Source organism: Cololabis saira, chromosome 16 (genome assembly GCF_033807715.1).
Source record: "Cololabis saira isolate AMF1-May2022 chromosome 16, fColSai1.1, whole genome shotgun sequence".
Classification (NCBI taxonomy): Eukaryota; Metazoa; Chordata; class Actinopteri; order Beloniformes; family Belonidae; genus Cololabis; species Cololabis saira.
Genome location: NC_084602.1, coordinates 38,465 through 59,369, shown reverse-complemented (window position 1 = coordinate 59,369; position 20,905 = coordinate 38,465). Strand labels below are relative to the sequence as shown.

At 41.2% G+C, this 20,905-nt stretch overlaps 1 protein-coding gene and 2 non-coding genes across 3 annotated transcripts; all 3 read left to right on the top strand.

Moving 5' to 3' along the window:
- Positions 1–932: 932 nt before the first annotated feature.
- Positions 933–16,168, top strand: dkc1 (dyskeratosis congenita 1, dyskerin). Its single transcript, XM_061744476.1, has 15 exons — positions 933–1,017; positions 3,067–3,116; positions 3,640–3,726; positions 4,542–4,633; positions 4,708–4,892; positions 5,010–5,074; positions 5,144–5,270; positions 7,459–7,589; positions 8,093–8,236; positions 8,994–9,114; positions 9,305–9,423; positions 9,495–9,598; positions 14,778–14,817; positions 14,932–15,078; positions 15,669–16,168. The coding sequence occupies exons 1-15, from the start codon at positions 1,002–1,004 to the stop codon at positions 15,729–15,731; spliced, it is 1,491 nt and encodes a 496-aa protein (XP_061600460.1). The 5' UTR covers positions 933–1,001; the 3' UTR covers positions 15,732–16,168.
- LOC133463007 (small nucleolar RNA SNORD17) lies at positions 3,762–3,996 on the top strand. Its single transcript, XR_009784330.1, has one exon. It is a non-coding gene; the product is annotated as a small nucleolar RNA SNORD17 (small nucleolar RNA).
- On the top strand, positions 9,150–9,223 carry LOC133462996 (small nucleolar RNA SNORD83). Its single transcript, XR_009784320.1, has one exon. It is a non-coding gene; the product is annotated as a small nucleolar RNA SNORD83 (small nucleolar RNA).
- Positions 16,169–20,905: the final 4,737 nt, after the last annotated feature.

Genomic DNA, 20,905 nt, shown 5'->3' with positions numbered 1-20,905 from the left:
GTTTTATGAATTTTAGAGTAAGTAAGAGGGTGACACTGCCATTATGGATAGAATGTAGCCTATTTAAAAATGGTTTTCAAAAAATGAAAGGAAAAATGTGTCTATCTTTCTTGAACAGTTAATTTAATTACTGATACTTATTAAAATATACATTTTGTTATGGAAATCTATTAATTTTGAGATAAATGGTCGCCCCAAATGACGGTTTAAAGGTTTAAAAACACTAAAATACCTTTGTTTGAAGTTTTCACATACATGTATGTGTACACTACATTTCAAATGTTTGGAAAATGGCCAAAAATATCTTTATTTTAAGTATTTTAAAAATGGGCTACTCAAAGGCCTTATACGTCTTTGACCCATTTACACAAACAATGAATTTCTTTACCTGCAATGATTTTATAACTACTGCAGGGGTCGCTATTGGGTGACCAACACAGTATCAATACAGTGCCGACACAGTTTGTTTAGTGTGTCAATACACTCCTTGAGGTATCATCGTCCCATCACTACTTAACAGAGTTCAAATCAATTAACATAAGCATAAAAATATTCCAAAGCGAAACATTTATTGACATTCTTTACCGATTGTCGTGGTTTTTCTCAGGTTTTTGAATTGCCCGCCAAGCACTTCCGGGAACTTTGGAGCGCTACATGGACCACGTGATCAGCCAGCTTTTTGAACTTCCGTTGTCGCCACTCTCTCTCTAGTACTCTAGCCCAGCCCCCAATACATCCATGCCCAGCCCATGGATCTATTATATAACTGGATACCGTACCAAAAATGGCCGCCCATTCATTTCAATGATTTCAATGCATTCTGCTCATGGATCTATTGGCCCAGCCCATGGATGTATTATATAACGCCCAGCCCCCAGCCATGGATGTATTATAAAACGCCCCCAGCCCAGCCTCCAACGACCGGAAGTTGAAGCCGGAGGCCCCGCCCTTTCTGCGGTGACGAAGGCAGCGCAGCTGCGCGCGCACTCTCTCACACCAAGATGGCCGAGTCAGGAGGTGAGTTGTCTGCACGCGCCAAAAAGACTTCGTTTTACTAATATTTTTGTTTCTTTTGAGTTCAAACGATGATTGTTCAAACTACTATGATACCGACTATGGTTAACAAAATATTCTGATGCTGAAATAAAAACACCTGGCTGACGAGCTCGCGGCAGTCTGACGCCAAACTGGTAAAAGTTGTTTTTTTTTGTCCGTGTGTTTTAGTCCGTCCATGTGTCCAGTATAGATCAATTTGTTTTTTTGATTATCGGTTGGTTTCAGCTAAAACCTGTCAAATATTGATGTTTTGGGATTATCAGCTGAAGCAGCCACGTGGGTACGGTTGAAACGCTTAAGATCAAACTAAAAGTCACGTTTGCAGGTCTTTTAATCGTGTGCATGTGGCTTAAGTGTTTTTGGTTACTGTTGTGCAAAGATTTAAACTTCAGACGTCTTTGGGCCTGTTCACTTGAACGTTAGCCACGCTAGCCGCTACCACGTGTTGTAAAGACCACGTGGGCTCCACGTTCCAGAGACCATTTTATATTCAGAACTGACCTGAAGATTGTCAAACCAAAACTCTAGTCCCTTTGTTTGGCCTAACACCCCGGGATCTGTTCGGGCTCTGGGGTAAGAGTTCGGTCCGGTCGGGTGGGTTTGTTGATGTTTCTAAGGTTCTCGTCTGAGATTATCTGAAGTGAAGTACGGAAAGAGTCCAACAATGAACCCCTCTACTGTACTATACGGAGTTCCTTCATTAATTATATATATTTTTGTGTTGTGGCGTCATTGCACCAATATCTGTTAAATAAATGGTTCTCCGCTAGTCTGGCTTCAGGACCCACCACCTCTTAATGAGAAGCCGCAACCCAAATCAAGGAAAATTACCAACTTCTCAAATGTATTGAACGAACGTACAGTTTGAATCAGAGAAAGTAGAATAGAATATCACAGAATGCCAACACGAGAAAATAAGTTAATTGGTGAACCAATAAGGCATAACCAAAATGACTTCAAGTAAAATAGAGACGGAAACATTTGATGCTCAATTAGCTGCATTTCAATTAATATCCAAAACACTTCAGTAACTTCAGCCTTTTTTAGGACAAGGCACGTTTATTTGTTTAGCAATTCAACACAAGGTAATTCAAAGTGCTTTACATCAACATTAAAAGCAACTAGACCCAATTAAACAGTAACTAGTCAATTAAAAAGGTTAATAGAAATAACGCTGACAGTTGGAGCAGACCCCAGGTCTACAGGAAGTTTGTTCCACCGGTGAGGAGCAGAATAACTGAATGCTGCCTCACCTTGCTTCGTTCTTGTTTGTGTATGTTTAACAGACTCAACATGCACAAACATAAAATAAAAAAAGTGCAACCACTGAGCAGTAGTTTGAAAAAGAACCCAAAATGTATAGTTTTAGCTGAATAACTACTAACAATTTCCTATTAACATGATCTATTTACTTCAAGTATTATTACAAGCTATATATATATAAATTGAGCAGCCCTTATTTTCGCCTGAGGTGTAACACTTCATACACCTGGGTTTGAGGGAATTAATGGGAGAACTGGGTAGGTTTTTTTTTTTACTCCTGACATATATTCGTTGTATCTGCGTTTTGCCATGCTCAACATGTGTAAACTTTGCAGGTCTTTTTCTATGGTGTGAACTGGCAGGTGTCAACTCGCATTACAGGGCATTATCGCCATCTACGGTTAAGGAATATGATTGAGACTCCGTTTTTTTTAGTTTTTTTCTTTTTAGCATTTCCTTCCCCAGGCAAAGGCCCATGACGCACTGAAAACTGATCTGCAACCCACTTTTGGATCACGACACACCAGTTGAGAACCACTGTTAAATTATAGTTTGGGGTCACGCTGAAATTAGTTCAGTCAGGTTGTCCTGTGATCCTGGGAACCAGTTTCATGTGACAGTGATCGTCTTGTCCTGGTATTTAGAAACGTATGCAAGTTAAAACAGAACATTAGTGTATTGCTCATTTATCAGATTGCTTTTTGACTTACAGTTTGAGTTGCTAATATTTGTAATCTTTGTTTTTAGCATCTGTGAAAAAAAAGAGAGTGAAGAAAGTCTGCGACGATGAAGTTGGGGTTTGTACATTTCTTCTCTTGGAGTCAAAAGGTTGAAATTAAATGTCAGCGTTCCTTCTGAGACAAAGTGGGCGCTTACATCCTGGCATGTTTTACTGTCCTTTTCCACCAAAACGGCTCTGTTCTTACGCCGTTGACGTAAGAACACTCTGGCCGACTGGAGCTCAGTTAAATCTTGCCCGGGCCCAATTTGTTCTTGTGGTAACCCGCTTTTAGACACATTTGTTCACTTGTTAAGCATCTTCTATTCAGCTGTATTAAAATATTATGAGCCAATGAACGTGATTTAGCCGTGGGGTCCTGATTCCGCTCCAGGACACAAGATTAGTGTTTGCAGGGTTTTCCTCTCTTCCTGGGGACAGGATGTAAATCCCAATGGGGTAAAACTGGGGGCCCACTTTTACTAAATGTTACAGAATGCCAGGATGTAATATGCCCAGTTTCTCATAAATGTTTTTGTCGTTGAAATGAAATGAAGATTTTTTGGTGTTTTGTTTTTTAAATGTATTAAAACGTTGAACAGGAGATACAGCAGACCGCAGACTTCCTCATCCGACCAGAGTCCAAGGCTGCCTCCCTTGATACGTCTCAGTGGCCGCTTTTGTTAAAGGTAAGAACGTCTGCTGCCGGACGCGTCTCGGCCATGTGACATGATGAAGCAGTTTATCCATTCTCTGAGTGCTGCAGCCTTTTCAGAGACCCTGGCTCGGCTCTCGTTCTGGGGGCGGAGTTACTCTGTGGCTATCCTGGTGTTGTTTCGGCGTTCTGCCGAGCTCAGACCAGGATTTTGACGGAGACGGGCTCTACTGGCTGCTGCCAAGACGACTTTTCTGCTCTGATCACATGTTACCGAGACGACTTGGAGTTAACCAGGTTTTATTTAAACCACTTGTGACCTGTGATGTCACACCTGCTGGGTGGTTAATTTAACCAGACAATGTGGCGGGGGAATCTGTTGTAGTCGGGTGCTGCTGGGAGTGTTAATGGCTAATAGGTCTGTAAGAATGAGTCGATAGTCAGCTGACACTTGAGTAGACTTGAGGAATCGTTGCAGTTGGAGGAGCTGCCGCGTTAATTTTAAGTGTGCTGATGACATCAGCCTGATCTGTTCAAACCTTTATGGTCAAGTTCTCCACAAATTAGCCCGCTGCACGCACACATGGTTACTCTCTCGTGCACGTCGTTCATTGCATGCTAACAGAAACAGTTAAAAGGACCACAACACTCTTAACATGAAAAAGGTGATGACATTGTCCCCTCTATAGTTATTAGTAGTAGTGAACGTAGGATGCCTTCAGTCACATTTTTAATTGAATATGCACGATTTTAGAGGCTTCCATCACAACAGATTAAGATGTGCAAAATAGATTTTCATTAAATTGCTGCAGTTTCATGATGCTCGATCTGACTCGTCTGTTTTTGCAGAACTTCCACAAACTCAACATCCGGACAGCTCACTACACGCCACTGCCCAATGGAAGCAACCCTCTGAAGAGGAACATCAGCGACTATGTGAGGTAGGTCCTGCGGAGACATGGGCGCTCTCATGGTCTCACTGCTGCTGCTGATAGGGGTGGTGCTGTTTCATCAGGTCCGGTTTCATCAACCTTGATAAGCCTGCCAACCCGTCATCTCATGAAGTGGTGGCCTGGATCCGTAGAATCTTGCGGGTGGAAAAAACTGGTCACAGTGGGACGCTGGACCCCAAAGTCACAGGCTGTCTGATAGTCTGTATCGATAGAGCCACACGTCTGGTCAAGTCCCAGCAGAGCGCCGGTAAGACCACATGGCCACTCGTATCACATGGTTGTCGGCAGCTTTGGTCTCCACCCCCCTGGGTGGCTTTCAACACATTAAAACGCAGCAGCCCCCTCACTACTCTCTGTGTTGCAGGTAAAGAGTATGTGGGAATTGTGCGGCTGCACAATGCTATTGAGAACGAACATGTTCTGGCCCGGGTAAGTTCATCATGATTCGCATTCAGCTGTAGGTCCCATGGTTTGTGCTCACTCAGATTATGTTTGCAGGCGCTGGAGACACTGACAGGGGCACTGTTTCAGCGTCCTCCGCTGATAGCAGCTGTCAAACGTCAGCTGAGGGTCCGGACGATCTACGAGAGCAAGCTAGTGGAGTATGACCCCGAGAGGAGGCTGGGTAAGAAATCAGGGTTAAACTGGTTGTACTGGCCCCTAGTACCTACTCAGCTCGACTCGCCTCAGTTTGACGCTTTTCCACTAGGGGTCTAACGTGCCGAGTAGATACTTTTTCTGTAACTACTCAGCGAGATTCTCCGAGATTCTAAGCGGCTCCAAACCGACTACTTTTGTCAAAGATAAGAACGTCTCTGCTGCTGGACGCGTCTCGGCCATGTGACATGATGTAGCAGTTTATCCATTCTCTGAGTGCTGCAGCCTTTTCAGAGACCCTGGCTCGGCTCTCATTCTGGAGGCGGAGTTACTCTGTGGTAATCCTGGTGTTGTTTCGGCGTTCTGCCGAGTTCAGACCAGGATTCTGACGGAGACGGGCTCTACTGGCTGCTGCCAAGACGATTTTTCTGCTCTGATCACATGTCACCGAGACGACTTGGAGTTAACCAGGTTTTTATTTAAACCACGTCTAACGTGCCGAGTAGATACTTTTTCTGTAACTACTCTGCAAGATTCTCCGAGATTCTAAGCGGCTCCAATCCGACTACTCTGCGCAGCAGTGCACCGCGCCGCTCTTTCCCGTTTATCCTGGCCGAAACAAGATATTATATACAAATATTATAATATTATATAAAAATATTATTGTACTTAATATTATACTTATGAAATATATGTATCTGTGCAGCACGTAGCAACCAAACAGCGCTGTATTGCATTGTGGTAAGTTTCTGCTTAGCTAGTGTCCATCAATCCATACTAATTTCTCCGGAATGAGTATGGATAGCGCATACTATTGGGCTGAGCGATATGGCAAAAAAAGTGATCGCGATTTTTTTTTTTTCCATATTGAATCTTGATTTTTAATCACGATTTTTTTAAATCAGAAGATCCCCCCCCTCCCTTCTGGAATAAAATAGAAAGAAACCAGAGATTTGTGTTGTTTTATTAACAAATAAAGCAAATAGCATGTTTTAACAAGAGCCATATAAAAAAGGCACAACAAACAGGTAGTTTTAGCAGACAAAAAAATTTTCATGATCATTTAAAATGTAAACCAACCAAAAAAGTGCAAGTGAGTGAACTGTAAAACCTGCAGAACTGTGAACAAAAACAGTGCACAGAATATCCAACCACTAATATTGTTTAACATAGGTATTGATATGCAACATGAACAGTTCACATCAAATTATTTTAGCAGCCATCAAAATCTCCACCATAGTCAATATTCAAAATGTAAACAAACTGTTGTGCTTCCCAGAGGGAAGTGAAATGCAAAATCTGCAGATTTGTGAATTAACATAGCACTTATTTTTTTTAACCACTAACCACATAACGCTCCCGTAATTGTTGCGCACCACATAAATCGTTGGCCAACCAGAAACTAACCACATAAGAATTTTACCTAACATTCACCAGCAGGTGGAACCAAAACAACATAAATCAATCTATTACAGGTGCGTTTTTAGATGACGAAATCAAACAGCGAAGAGCATGGAGTGAAGTGGTGCGGTGCAAACATGTCAGCAGTGTGGAAGTATTTTAGATTGGCAAAGAATAATACAAGAATGGCTGTTTTCAATGAATGTTCTGCTCAAATATCTAGAGGGGGCACATCTGCAAAGTCTTTCAGCACTACAAGTTTGATTTATCATTTGAAATGATAAAAAACCCTGAGCGCTTTAATGCATTTTTATTGTTTTAAGGCCTATGTTACAATGTTCAGTCACTTAAGCCTATTGTAAGCTCAAAGATGGCCAAAAAATGTATTTTGCTAATTTATTTATTTTAAGTTATTGTTCTTTGCTGGTATAATGTCTGCTGGAATATTTAAGAAATGCTGGGAAATTAAAAAATGTTCAGTTTTTTATGTTCAAATGTTTTCTACCTTGTAATTTTGTAAAATATTTTTTTCTTTTAAAAGCATGCCTAAATCAAATTTATTTGATTTATGCAATGGTGAAAAAATTGGCAAAATAAATGAAGAACTGCGAAGAACCATGTTCGGTATTGTTCGGTATTGGGCCAAGTGTTTTCGGTTTCGGCCACAAATTTTCATTTCGGTGCATCACTACTCATTAGGGGTGGAAGTATGCAATTTCTGACGCAGCCATGGTGTCTTGCTGCAGCCTGAGGCCACCTGCTTCTGTTAGCTTCACATCAGATCCTGATGCAGTTGCGCCTTTCTGTGTGTTCAGGTATCTTCTGGGTCAGCTGTGAGGCAGGAACTTACATCAGGACTCTATGTGTCCACCTGGGCCTGTTACTTGGAGTGGGGGGGCAGATGCAGGAGCTTAGGAGGGTGCGGTCTGGAGTGCTGGGTGAGAAGGTAAGCATAACATCCGTCTACTGCTGCATGGGCTATTGGGACCCCTAGGGTCCGGACCCAGACCCGCAGTTCCACTTATGATTATATGAAATCACAAATTTGTGAATAACATGTGGTTGATGTGCCGATTAACATTCATCACTTTTTAGTACTTACATTATTCAAAACTAAGTCGTAACTTTTATGTAGCAGTAATATCAGGTTTGGCCACAAATATTTGAAGTGGGTTACACCTCCACCGCTCGTTAGGTGTCAGCTGAACGAGTCATGGTTGGTTGGGTATTCTCCTGTGGAGGAGGGGTCCGATCCAGAGTGTTGAGTCCAGCCCTGCTGATGTGCAGGTCTGTTAATCAGTCTCTGGAACAGAAAGAGCAGTTGCCCCACACAGCTGGTTCTGGTCCAGATCCTGGTTCTAGTCCAGACTGTAGCATCTGCTGACATGTGATCACAGACCCGGTGGGGATGTTGCAAGGCATGTTTCAGGTGTGTTTTTGGTCCTCCAGGACAACATGGTGACGATGCACGACGTCCTGGATGCTCAGTGGCAGTACGACCACAACAAGGATGAGTCGTACCTGCGGAGGGCCATCTTCCCTCTGGAGAAGCTGTTGGTGTCCCACCGACGGCTGGTTATGAAAGACAGCGCGGTGAGTCTCTTCACAGGTGACCCTGACCGTGTTGGTGACTGCTCACTGGCCACGGTTACATGATATTTAATTCGGAATTAATTATTCCGAATTAAATAATTCCAAATTTAAACTATCTTCATTCAAGTTTACATGGAAATGGTAATTGTGAATTGAGGTTTACATGGAAAACACATTTGATCTGCTTTATCCAATTCCTCTACAGGTCTGGGGGTTGGGAAGGTTCTGATTGGATAGGGGGGCGGACCGGAAGTTAAACTACCGGAAGAAAAACAAACTTAGCCACTACAACTTTGAAAAGCTCACAATTTTTATGTTTCCTGCCATCTGTTCTTTTAATTATTTCCAGGTCCTCCAAGCTATTAAATTATCTCTGCTGTTGACCAGCGTTTACTGCGTGCTGCCATCTTGAAACTTTGTTTGGAAAACAAACCCAGCGCGGAATATAAGCGTCATGGAGACAGACGGGCGAGGGAACGAGCAGAAAGAAAGACCAGAATTAATTTAAAGCGGAATGAGTGTTTAAGATTAAGAGTGTATACATAATCGCGGAATTATTCTATTCAGATTTTAAATCGGAATAAACCAGCCACTTACTTCGGAATTAAGTTTAATTCGGAATGGCCATTTTCATTCAGAATTAGGTGTTTACATGGTCATTTTTACTCATTTTAAATCAGATTTAATTTTAATTCTGAATTAAAGAGGAATTAAACATCCCATGTAAACGCACTGACTGACTCCCGTGAACCTGCAGGTCAACGCCATTTGCTACGGAGCAAAGATCATGCTGCCAGGTGTGCTCAGGTATGAGGATGGCATTGAGGTCAACCAGGACATTGTCGTCATAACAACCAAAGGAGAGGCTATATGCACAGGTGAGACATCCTCTTTGGTTTTCAGGTGTGTTGAAGCCACATGATGATCTGTAGCTCAGCAGCCTCCGGGCCGTGATGACCTGCTATCTATCACCCTTTACTGATGGCTTCCACACCAGCTGCTCAGAACCTTAGGTTTGAACTCCAGGGTTAACTGATCAGGTTCTTAACAATTGTTTCTGTCATCCAGCTGTGGCTCTGATGACCACAGCTGTCATCTCCACCTGTGATCATGGCGTGGTTGCCAAAATCAAGAGGGTCATCATGGAGCGAGACACGTATCCTCGGAAGTGGGGTCTGGGACCAAAGGTAGGCGCAGTGCTACTCAATGCTTCCTGTAATTTAAAAATTGATGTTAATGGAGGTTGTGGTCAAATCAGGCCAGTCAGAAGAAGATGATGATCCAGAAGGGACTCCTAGACAAACACGGGAAACCAAATGGCAGCACACCACAGGACTGGAGGGATCAGTACGTGGATTACAGGTACGCATGAGCTGAGCTATGGGCGGGGTCAGAGTGGTCCCCAGGTGTGTGGGTTTGGGAGGGCTCTCTGTGGATGGCCCCCGAGGTTGGACAAGTGAAAGGCTATCAATGCGGGGTGGGGGGTGGTTGAGCAGAGCATCTTGTCAGCATAACATTCATGGGAGATCTGAGCAGCCTTCAAGGCCAGCAGTCGGGGGAGCCAATTCAGATAGAAATTTGTATCTGCCTTAGTCTCCGTGGCGACCCCAAACAGCTGACCAAATCCATAGTTTGAGAATTTGGAAAAAATGAGGGGCTCCAAAAATTGATTAACAAGACAGGGCAGAAATGGGAGAGAGCGGAAAATCGGCCGCCTTCGCCAAGAAGATGGAGTATTTTCAATACTGGGTAAGAGGACTGGACTTGAGACACAAGCTAGGAGGGAGAACCCCAGCAACCACCTTCTCTTGGCCAGCCAGGTTCTTTCTTTTATTCAACTGTTGCACTGAAGCTGTTTTGCAAATAAAAAAAAAAATAGTGGAAATAGGGATGGGCGGTATGGACTAAAACATTTATCACAATCATTTCTGGCATTTATCCCGATAACAATAAAAATTACGATTTATTAAAAAAAAAAAAAAAACTATTCAAATCTTTTTAACTATAAATCTCTCACCACATTCAGTCTTTGGAGCTCCCAAAACACTGCTCTAAAAGAATACTAAATGCTACTAAACTACACCAATTATTACACCACTCTGGTGGAGACCTCAGCAGCAGCTGTTATATATAATGTTATATATAATATATAATTTATAATGTAAACTATATAATTTACTTGTATTGCCATCCTTTGCACTCACTGTTTTGCAGACTCTGCATATAATAGATCAGTGATCCCCAACCTTTTCTTTACCGCGGACCGGTTTAATGTCTGACAATATTTTCACGGCCAAATCTAAAGGTGTAGCTGATGTATAATAATGAATAAATAATAAAACATTTTCAAAAAAATAAAATGAAATGATGGAAATTGTAAATTACCTTTTTAATGAGTATTTTTATAAATGTGTTTTTATGTTTGTTTTCTCATTAATGTTATTCAAAGCCAGGCTTTTATTTTATGTCATATATTAAGGAGACCGATATTTAGTGCTTTTATTTTGAAGGCGTCTTGCCGAGACCTTGTAAACATCCGCCGCTTCGGACTTTTAACAGTAAAGGTTTAACGCCAATAGAAAGGGTCTAAACAAGTGTCAGGAATGCTAAAGTGGAGCCTAACTGACAAAAAAGCACCTGCTGATGAGGATTTGTGCAAATTTTATGCCGTATTTATGTCCGGCTTGAGTTTGGTCTCATGTATTGTGTTAACGGTAGCTTTATTGCTGACCAAGCGAGCAGCTGCGTCGGTCTGTATAAATTAAACTTATATGAATGTAGGAGGACTAACTTTATTTTATTCCTTTATAGCTCTTACCTTGTGTTTGCAGTGTATTTACATCCAAGGAATAAAAACATTGTGAACCATCAGTTTGAGAGTCAACCATCATCAGTCGTGGCTACAGAAATTATTTTTTGTTTCTGTGCGGCCCGGTACCAAGTGACCCACGGCGTGGCCCGGGGGTTGGGATCACTGTAATAGATGTTTGCTCCTCGTCACTCTTTAAATCCAAACCAGTTCCAGATAACAGAGCTGGAGCCTCGTTTAACGAGCTCCTCGCTCTCAGATCCGCTTTCCGCCATGTTTGTTTAGGCTGATTTATGGTTCTGCGTTAAATCGATGCAGGATCATGGGAATTTATCGTTTTTACCGCGAGATGACAAATTCTTACCGTGGGGAATTTTTTTGACGGTATATCGTGAACGGTAAAATATCGCCCATTCCTAAGTGGAAGTTGGAGAGATAGATATATATATATATATATATATATATATATATATATATATATATAATTCTGTGGTAATACCGTATTTTGACGACCATACGGCACACCATGTGGAAAGACGCACCCTCAGTTTTGTGTAATTTCTGTATTTAAAACACACACGGCGCACCAACCGCAAAGAGCGGGCCCAAAACTGAACGAAATCTTCATCCTCAGTTTCTAAACAGGTGCGCTAAATCAAATATGCAACAGTTGTCAGGACTCAGCGTGTCGGGCTTCATCCGAGCCTGATCGCGCTGAGAACTGATCAGCGCTGCGACGGGCACGAGCCAGGCGCACAGCAGCCCCTCGGAAATGATGCCGGTTTTGCGAAAGCTCAAACAGTCCAGCCCCGCAGACTAGTGATGCGCTGGTCGGGGTTTTTCCAACCCGCGGGTCCCGTATTAATGAGAAAATATGACCCGCCCCATCCCGCCCCGCACCACCATATCTATTTACACAACCCGCCCCAACCCGCACCCGCCGGTATTAAAACACGATACACGACACATTTAACGTGTAAACGTTAAATGTGCCATTGAATAAGGCGTCTATTCCGTCTCACTCTCACAAAGGTGAAAACAGGCTTTACAGTGCTGGAAACTGCAACAAATTCAAATCTTAAGCCTGGTAAATAAACCATAAATAAATCCAAAAATAAAACTAAAATTAGGTTTTTGTGGCTATTTGCAATAAACTGAATAACGGAGCATAGGCTATTAACCACATCAATCTAACCAAGGCATTGTCATTCAATGTGCACTGTGCAAAAAAAGAATTGCATCAACTGTGCCGGGGTTTAGTCTGTTTCGCCTGGACTCGAGCACCCGGCCGGCTGAGCTGAAGGTGCGCTCGCTCGATGCACTTGTTGCAGGGATGCAGAGAATCAGAGCAGAGCAGCGCGCATATTCGTTGCAAGTTGCTTGGCGACCGAGGAAAAAAAAGGTTTTTCCGGTCTGGCGCCGTTTTCCAATTCATTGTGTATGTGCTGTCGCTGCGCAAGGGCGCAGGGCTTTGCGCCGAGTCTGCGCCCATCCCGGCGGCGTGCGCTTTGGCGTAAAGCTTTCCAATGAATGGGAAAGCCGGCGGCAGGTGCCGCTGTGCGCCCTCTATGTGAAAGCGATTTGCTGGTAAATCAACCATTGTAATAGACTAAGCTGTCATAAGATGTAGCCTATTATTTAATAAATCTTATAACAGCGTTGTCCCAGCTGTTCTTGCGACGTGAGTCCCGCAGGCGGCATCAGGCATCATTGTAGGACCCCCTCGTAAACGAGTTGTTACAACTCAAGGGGCTTATCCTACTAGAAATAAACAACTTCAACTACATCAGCTCGACTCGCCAAAAACTCCCGACTTCAAAAAAATGATTTAACTTATTTTACCACACAAAACATGATCTAAAATTACTTTTTAAACTGAACAAAATAATACTATAACGAAAAAACCGTTTTAGGTAACGAATTAACTTAAACAGCGGTCACACAACTTTTTTGACTCTTTCAAACAGGTATCAAAACAACTCAGTTTCTACCCAAACAACATTATAAAACAATATGCAGAATAATCAACAATAATCACTCTTTTGAAATGCAACAACAATAAACAATGATATTATTGGAACGGCTGCAACAAGCATATTGTTTATTATTATTAGGGCTATATTTTTATGAATAGCCTACTAACCGTGGTCTGCTCAGGCTCCGCCGCTGCTTGCACTTTCGTGACGTCGGGTCGCAGGTTACGTGCTTGCAAGGGATTGGCCCGCCTCACCCGCCCCGCCCATGAAGTGAAAATTTCTTGACCCAACCCAACCCGCCCCGCGGGGGACCCGCGGGTTATGGGTCGACCCGTGCATCACTACCGCAGACACGTCAGCCCACGCATCTACAATCCAGTAAACGACGGAGCCCGCCGACCGAGCAGCAGCCGACGCGTCGCAGCCCGCAGGGACGCATCAGCAGCCGCTCGGTCGGTGGTTCCTCTGGCCTTCGGGCCCGCCTCCGCGGCGCAGCTCCCCCGGGAGCCGCGTCTCCTTCTTGGTAGGGAGCCCGAGTTTCCCCGTCCGTTACAGGTGTCCCGCCACGGAGCCCACCGCCAGGCAATCACGGGCAATTCACGCGCCCCCCTTCCCCCTTTAACTTCTCACGGTGGCCTCAATTACATCTGCTTACAATAATACATTGGGCGCACAGTACATTTAAAAAAAAAGTGTATATGCGCCTAATGGTCGCAAAAATACGGTAATTATGTACAACATGTGCCCCAACACACACAGCAGACTTGTCACTCTAAAAGTTGATACAAGTTGTAAACTATAAACCTTAGTTTTCCTGTGGAAAGAGGAATTAAATCTTAAAATAATTATGAATGAAGCTTTGTGAAAGCTTTAGCGGCAGCATCCGCCGCCTGTGAGGAAACTTCACACTAGAGCTCCTAATGTCACTCGTGAAGCCGACTGACACGGCTTTGGACTGTATATAGTTTGGTATAACTCCGACAGGATTTCATCAGTGAAATATTTATGATGCGGCAGCGCGGATCTAAGCTGCGAACGACGCGTTTAAACCCAAAGCGGCTCATGAGCAAAGCATGTTAATTCATTACCTTACGGTGTAGTTTTTCTTGCTGTCGTTTATAGGTCTGTTACGTTCAGCGGAGTTAGCGGCGTTGCTCCTTTTCTTTCTCTGCCTTAGCGGCAGCCAACTTTGGAAACTCAATATACTCAGTTTGGAAAAACTTTCAAATGTCTTATCAGCTTTGTGTTCTTTTGTAACATTCCTCCTTGGGGTATCTCCTTTGCACACACTTTGCAAACTGCAAATTTGTTCTTTTCAGGCATTGTAAAACTCCCATTCCGGCAACGCTGGTCACGCCCCCTTAGGACAGCTCGGTCTGAGGTGTGGGAACGCCCGCGCGGGCGGCGTTTGTTGACATGTAAACGTCATCAGATCCGCTCTGAACTATTTTCTGATCAAAACCGATAGGGGCATTACAGGCCCGATGCCATCAGTGGGCGATCAATCAGTGCATTTCTAATATAAATATTGTCCTTTACTGAATTAAATGGTTGCTAATCACTAATTCCACCAATTAATTAGCCTGCCTGAGTTTCACCTGCCCTTATAACATTATGACCTTTAAAATATTCATATTTTAGATTGTAGGTCCTCTTATACCCTGTCAAACACAATGACAACTATCGAAACTTTAATCAAAAGCATCCACAGTGAAAAGGAAATAATAAGGATGTCATTTTTTTTTTTTTTTGACAGAGTCTCCACGGCGACACAGTCAGCCGACGCTTCAGTAAAGGTAACTGGCTGTCCATCTTGATCTAGTCTACACCACCAACTTAGGTGTAGTGAAAAATGTACGAGTGAATGTCATGAAAGCAGGGGGTGGGGCTAAGTGTTTTCTGGCCTGCAGAGGAAACGGGAGGCGACTGAGAGCGACGGAGAGACAACACAGCCCGGGACACCTGCTGAAGTGAAAAAAGAGAAGAAGAAAAAGAAAGAGAAGAGACTGAAAACTGAGGAGGGGCCAGATGAGTTGGGGGAGGAGCCTGGAACACAGGTCAGACATAAGTCTTAGGCTGTGTCCGAAATACCCTACTTCCACCCTAATGAGTAGCAAAAACAGTGAGAATTTTTTAGTGCGTCCGAAACATTAGTATGTACACAATAGTGTATCCATACTCATTCCGGAGAAATGTATTAGTATGGATTGATGGACACTAGTTAAACAGAAACTTCCCGCAATGCAGCAGTGTTTGGTTGCTAAGTGCTGCGCAGATACGTATATATCATGAGTATAATAATATTTTTATATAATGTATAATTTCATCTTGTTTTGGCCAGGATAAACGGGAAAGAGCGGTGCGCTGCTACTGCTGCTGTGATAGAGGTGTTGAGCAGGACCTTTTAATTCCCATCAGTTTAACTTCTTCCTAATGAGCAGATGATGCCCATTAACTAACCTTAAGGTTGAATTTTAATTAAAGACCATTCTTAAACGCCAAGCAGCTCAAACCTTCTTACATACTGCCAATGCTAGCCTGTTAGTGGTTTGAAGAGCAGTGTGACTGGAACATAAGATGCTAAACGGAACAAAGGGCAAGTTGGATTTAAATGAGGAAGATGTTCTGACTGAATTTACTTGTGCAGGATGTGGACAGCGTGAAGAAGAAGAAGAAGAAGAAGAAACAAAAAGATCAGGAGTCGGAGTAAGGTTAGCAGGTGTTTAGCTACATGCAGCAGTTTCTCCTGTCTCACCTGGAAGCGATGACTGAAAACACCTGGAGGAGGATGAGTCTCACGTGGTTGTGGGACATGAAGGTTGTGATGTCAGTTGAAAGTGTGTTGATGCTTCGACTCAGCCATCTGAAGCGCTACCTCATCCGTCTCTTCTCTACTGACATCCTCACTGGGCTACACTGCTGGAAGAGAATTGACCTGAGCAACGGGAACCTCATCTCCTTCATGGACACCTGAACACAAAGCATTCTGGGACTGCATTCTGGCAGCAGGAAGAGGATGAGTTTTTGTATAAATGTAACCTGGGTTCTTAATTGTAAATATTTAACATTTTTTTATTCCAGTATAAAACTTTTTCTGTATTTGAATTATTTTTGAAGTTGTTGGATTAAACGCCACACCCCCAATTATCCTGAAATCAGTGTTTTTTTGTTTTTAATTTTATAGGAAAAACAAGTTTGGATCCAGTCCTTTGGACTGGTCATGGGTAGAGTCTTCTGTGGTACTCCTTTGTAGTGAGCCTTTCGGCCATAGGAGAACCAGGGTCTTTGTAGCTGCCTCTGTTGAGCTACTTAAATCCTGGATCAGATGCAGCAGTTGGATCTGTTTGGTAATTTTGCTGTACTGATTCACCAATCTTAAGCAATATATGAACGATCTGGGTCTTTGCAATGCATGGCGCTCACCCCACCCAACTCTCCGGGACTACACTTTTTTTTTTTCCCAACAGTCCACCACTCATATTCCAGGCTAATTACTTTTTATTTAGTTCACTGAGATATCTCAAAATCAATCCTATTATCAGCGATCATTCACCAGTTTCTTTTACTCTGGTGAAGAAGGGAATCATACCCCGTACATTCTGGATTCATTACAAATCAACTGAAATATTGCAAGCCTTCTATTTTAATATTGCTGATCATGGTTTACAGCTTAAGGAAACTCAAATATCCTATCTCAAAAAATTACAATATTCTGGGAATCTTAATCTTAAACTGTCTGAGGTGTGCCATCACCGCCTCCACCCAGTGTTTATGTGAGGGTGTCTTTGCCATCTTCCTGCTTAACAGAATCTGGGTGGGTGGTGGTGGCGACAACGACTAACGTGCGGGGGATGCAGGGGCTAGAGATGCGCATGTACATTACACAGAGGAAAAAAGATGAGCAGGAGAGGTCATAAAAAACCAGAAGGGTTTATAAGCCCCCCCTCCTAAAAACAGAAAAAAAAAAAAAAAACTGTCATACATTCTGGATTCATTACAAATCAACTGAAATATTGCAAGCCTTTTATTTTAATATTGCTATTATGGTTTACAGTTGCTGTAAACAAGATTAAGATTCCCAGAATATTCAAATTTTTTGAGATAGGATATTTGAGTTTTCTTAAGCTGTAAACCATGATCAGCAATATTAAAATAATAAAAGGCTTGCAATATTTCAGTTGATTTGTAATGAATCTAGAATGTATGACGTTTTTCTAATTGCATTACAGAAAATCACAATATTCTAATTTTCTGAGTCCTGTAGTGTAACATATAACTCAGTTATACGATACTTCAGAATACAATTAAATAGCTTAGAAATATATTTGAATAATGGTGAATGAATAACTACTTTTTTTTTAGAGAAGTGAAGTTTAGATATTTCAATTTTTGTACAGTAAAATTGTTTGAAATTCAACATACATAAATGAAAATTTAGCAACTGTGGTTCTACAGAAGGGGATATGCAAATCATTCCTCCTTGTGGAGGATGAATGATAAGAATTAAACTCAAAATAATTATGAAAATGTCTGGGTAAAGTTAACGGAGAGCATGACTTTATACATCAGGATTCCTGTTTGATACTTATTCACATCGTAGATTGTAATTTTTTAAACGTGTGGATGGAGTGTTAGTAACAATTCTTACAAAAGATTTTTGGAGTTTTTATCTGTTAGGTGGACGATATATGCATCCTACAATCGATTTTCTTTTCTCAGTTTCGGTCATAGCAATTGAGAAAATGTGGTTCAGGGATGAAAGATGATGGTAAAAATGATCGTTTTTCGGGAGACTTCTTATGTTCAGATGGAGAGTAGAAAAGATGTTGGGCTCTTTACAAGAAGCAATGAGAGAGTTAAACCGGTTTTCAGAAAAATAATTACATGTATCATAAATATTAGACTGCTTCCTATCATTTGTGCTAATGAAAAAAATAAATAAGGATCAAAGCAGGTATTATAGACCTTATCCAGGGTTTTTCCTGGCTCAAATTGAGGCAGAGGTGGCACCATCCTGGTCATGCGCACACGCGTGCGGATATACCGTGCCTTCAACTGGCTCAAGCAAACACTTTTTACAAGCAAGATATTTTGTATTTTGGGAGTTCTAATATGATCAAAAATATGACAATTATGTTAAAGCATTATTTTATTAACATAAATATAAATATAAAAACTCAAATCTTACCAAAAAAAATGGTTTAGAACAAGTAGGTGACTATCTTATTTTAAATGTAATGGGTTTTTTTTGGACTAGAAATAAAACATTTTGCCTGGATATAAGACAAGTAGTCTTGGTAAGATTTTGAGTTTTTGTAGGGTTTCAGACATTGACAAATCTTGCAACCAGACAAAGAACATTTCAGCTTCCTATCTTTTCCATCTGCAGATCCTCATGCCCCTTGTAGTCCACCTGGTCTGGTCCATCATGGTCTCCTTACAACAGACATCCTAGTGCCTCTCCTTCAGTCTGCTGAGCAGAGGTGTCTTCATCTTAAACAAAACAATTCATGCATTAGGTATTTTTGTATTTATTTTGATACACAAATAGTGATAGTGCCTGCTGCATGGGGTCATAGTGCTTTTGGCATAAATAACAGACCACACCTTCCTCAGTAAGCCTGAGCCAGGTAAATTGGTTCAGCCACCGTTTGTCAAACCCACCGGCTCTGTTTTTGACTGTGGTTCAGCCAGCCGTCATTCATACTTTCATACGTCATTCATACTTTCATACGTCATTCATACTTTCATACGTCATTCATGAATGCGGCTCAGAAACGGAAAGATATTGAAATTCAGCATGCTTGTAGTAATTGTAGTTTTGAAGAGGGCTCTATGAGGTATTGGGTGAAATTATGGGAGAATTCATTTTTGTAGTCTCTCCAACACAGAACCTGAAGCAAAAAAGGCGATTGACCTTTGTAGAAAAGTTAAGTGTTTGAAGTTTAAATGTTAATATTTCCATATTGGTACAGTAAAATTGTTTGGAATTCAGCATGCTTGTAGTAATTGTAGTTGTGAAGATGGCTATATGAGGTATTGGGTGAAATTATGGGAGAATTCATTTTTATAGTCTCTGAAAAAACAACTTGAAGCAAGAAAGGCGAATGGCTTTTTTAGAAAAGTAAAGTGTTTGAAGTTTAGATGTTAATATTTCAATATTTGTACAGTAAAATTGTTTGAAATTCAGCATGCTTGTAGTAATTGTAGTTGTGAAGAAGGCTATATGAGGTATTGGGTGAAATTATGGGAGAATTAATTTTTATAGTCTCTGCAAAACAGAACCTGAAGCAAAAAAGGCGATTGACCTTTGTAGAAAAGTAAGGTGTTTGAAGATTATTTGTTAATATTTCAATATTTGTACAGTACAATTGTTTGAAATTCAGCATGCTTGTAGTAATTGTAGTTTTGAAGAGGGCTCTATAAGGTATTGGGTGAAATTGTGGGAGAATTCATTTTTATAGTCTCTGCAAAACAACCTGAAGCAAAAAAGGCGATTGACCTTTGTAGAAAAGTAAAGTGTTTGAAGTTTAGATGTAAATATTTCAATTTTTCCACAGTAAAATTGTTTGAAGTTCACTGTGCCTGTAGTAATTGTAGTTGTGAAGAGGGGTATATGATGCATTGGGTGAAATTATTGGAGAATTCATTTTTATAGTCTCTGAAAAAACAACTTGAAGCAAGAAAGGCGAATGGCTTTTTTAGAAATGTAAAGCGTTTGAAGTGTAGATGTTAATATTTCAATATTGGTACAGTAAAATTGTTTGAAATTCAGTATACTTGTAGTAATTATAGTTGTGAAGAGGGGTATATGAGGTATTGGGTGAAATTATGGGAGAATTCATTTTTATAGTCTCTGCAAAACAGACCTTGAAGCAAAAAAGGCGATTGACCTTTGTAGAAAAGTAAAGTGTTTGAAGTTTAGATGTTAATATTTCAATATTTGTACAGTAAAATTGTTTGAAATTCAGCATGCTTGTAGTAATTGTAGTTGTGAAGAAGGCTATATGAGGTATTGGGTGAAATTATGGGAGAATTCATTTTTATAGTCTCTGCAAAACAGAACCTGGAGCAAAAAAGGCAAATTACTTTTTTAGAAAAGTAAAGTGTTTGAAGTTTAAATGTTAATATTTCAATATTTGTACAGTAAAATTGTTTGAAATTCAGCATCCTTATAGTAATTGTAGTTGTGAAGAAAGCTATATGATGCATTGGGTGAAATTATGGGAGAATTAATTTTTATAGTCTCTGCAAAACAGAACCTGAAGCAAAAAAGGCGATTGACCTTTGTAGAAAAGTAAAGTGTTTGAAGTTTAGATGTAAATATTTCAATTTTTCCACAGTAAAATTGTTTGAAGTTCACTGTGCCTGTAGTAATTGTAGTTGTGAAGAGGGGTATATGACTCATTGGGTGAAATTATTGGAGAATTCATTTTTATAGTACCTGCAAAACAGAACCTTAAGCGAAAATGGAGACTGACCTTATTAGAAAAGTAAGGTGTTTGAAGTTTAGATCTTAAAAGAAAAGTGTTTCATCCTTTTCTATTACAGTAAGAGCGTGTAAATATTACGGTGGAAGTATGGGTATATGAAAAAAACATATCTGCGTTATCTCAAACTCATATCTTTCTGTTTCTGAGCCGCATTCATTCATTTGCCGTAAAGGCGGAAATAGGAGCGCACATGAAAATTTAGGAGCGGCTGATTTGACCACGTAAGTATGAATGACGGCTGGCTTGACCGCAGTGACTTGTATGGGATTGAAATATCTGATGCTGAACGTACTGTGTTCACTCAGCACATCAGACGGAAAATGGATGAAGATAACCTCCCCACACTGATAGAAATACTGGACAGCTGCCCTTCGGACATTTTTCCTAACAT

Excerpts from the sequence above, each read along its gene's own strand:
- dkc1 (XM_061744476.1), top strand. Across the intron at positions 3,117-3,639 it reads TCTGCGACGATGAAGTTGGG|GAGATACAGCAGACCGCAGA; the intron begins GTTTGTACATTT and ends AACGTTGAACAG. Across the intron at positions 5,075-5,143 it reads ACGAACATGTTCTGGCCCGG|GCGCTGGAGACACTGACAGG; the intron begins GTAAGTTCATCA and ends TTATGTTTGCAG.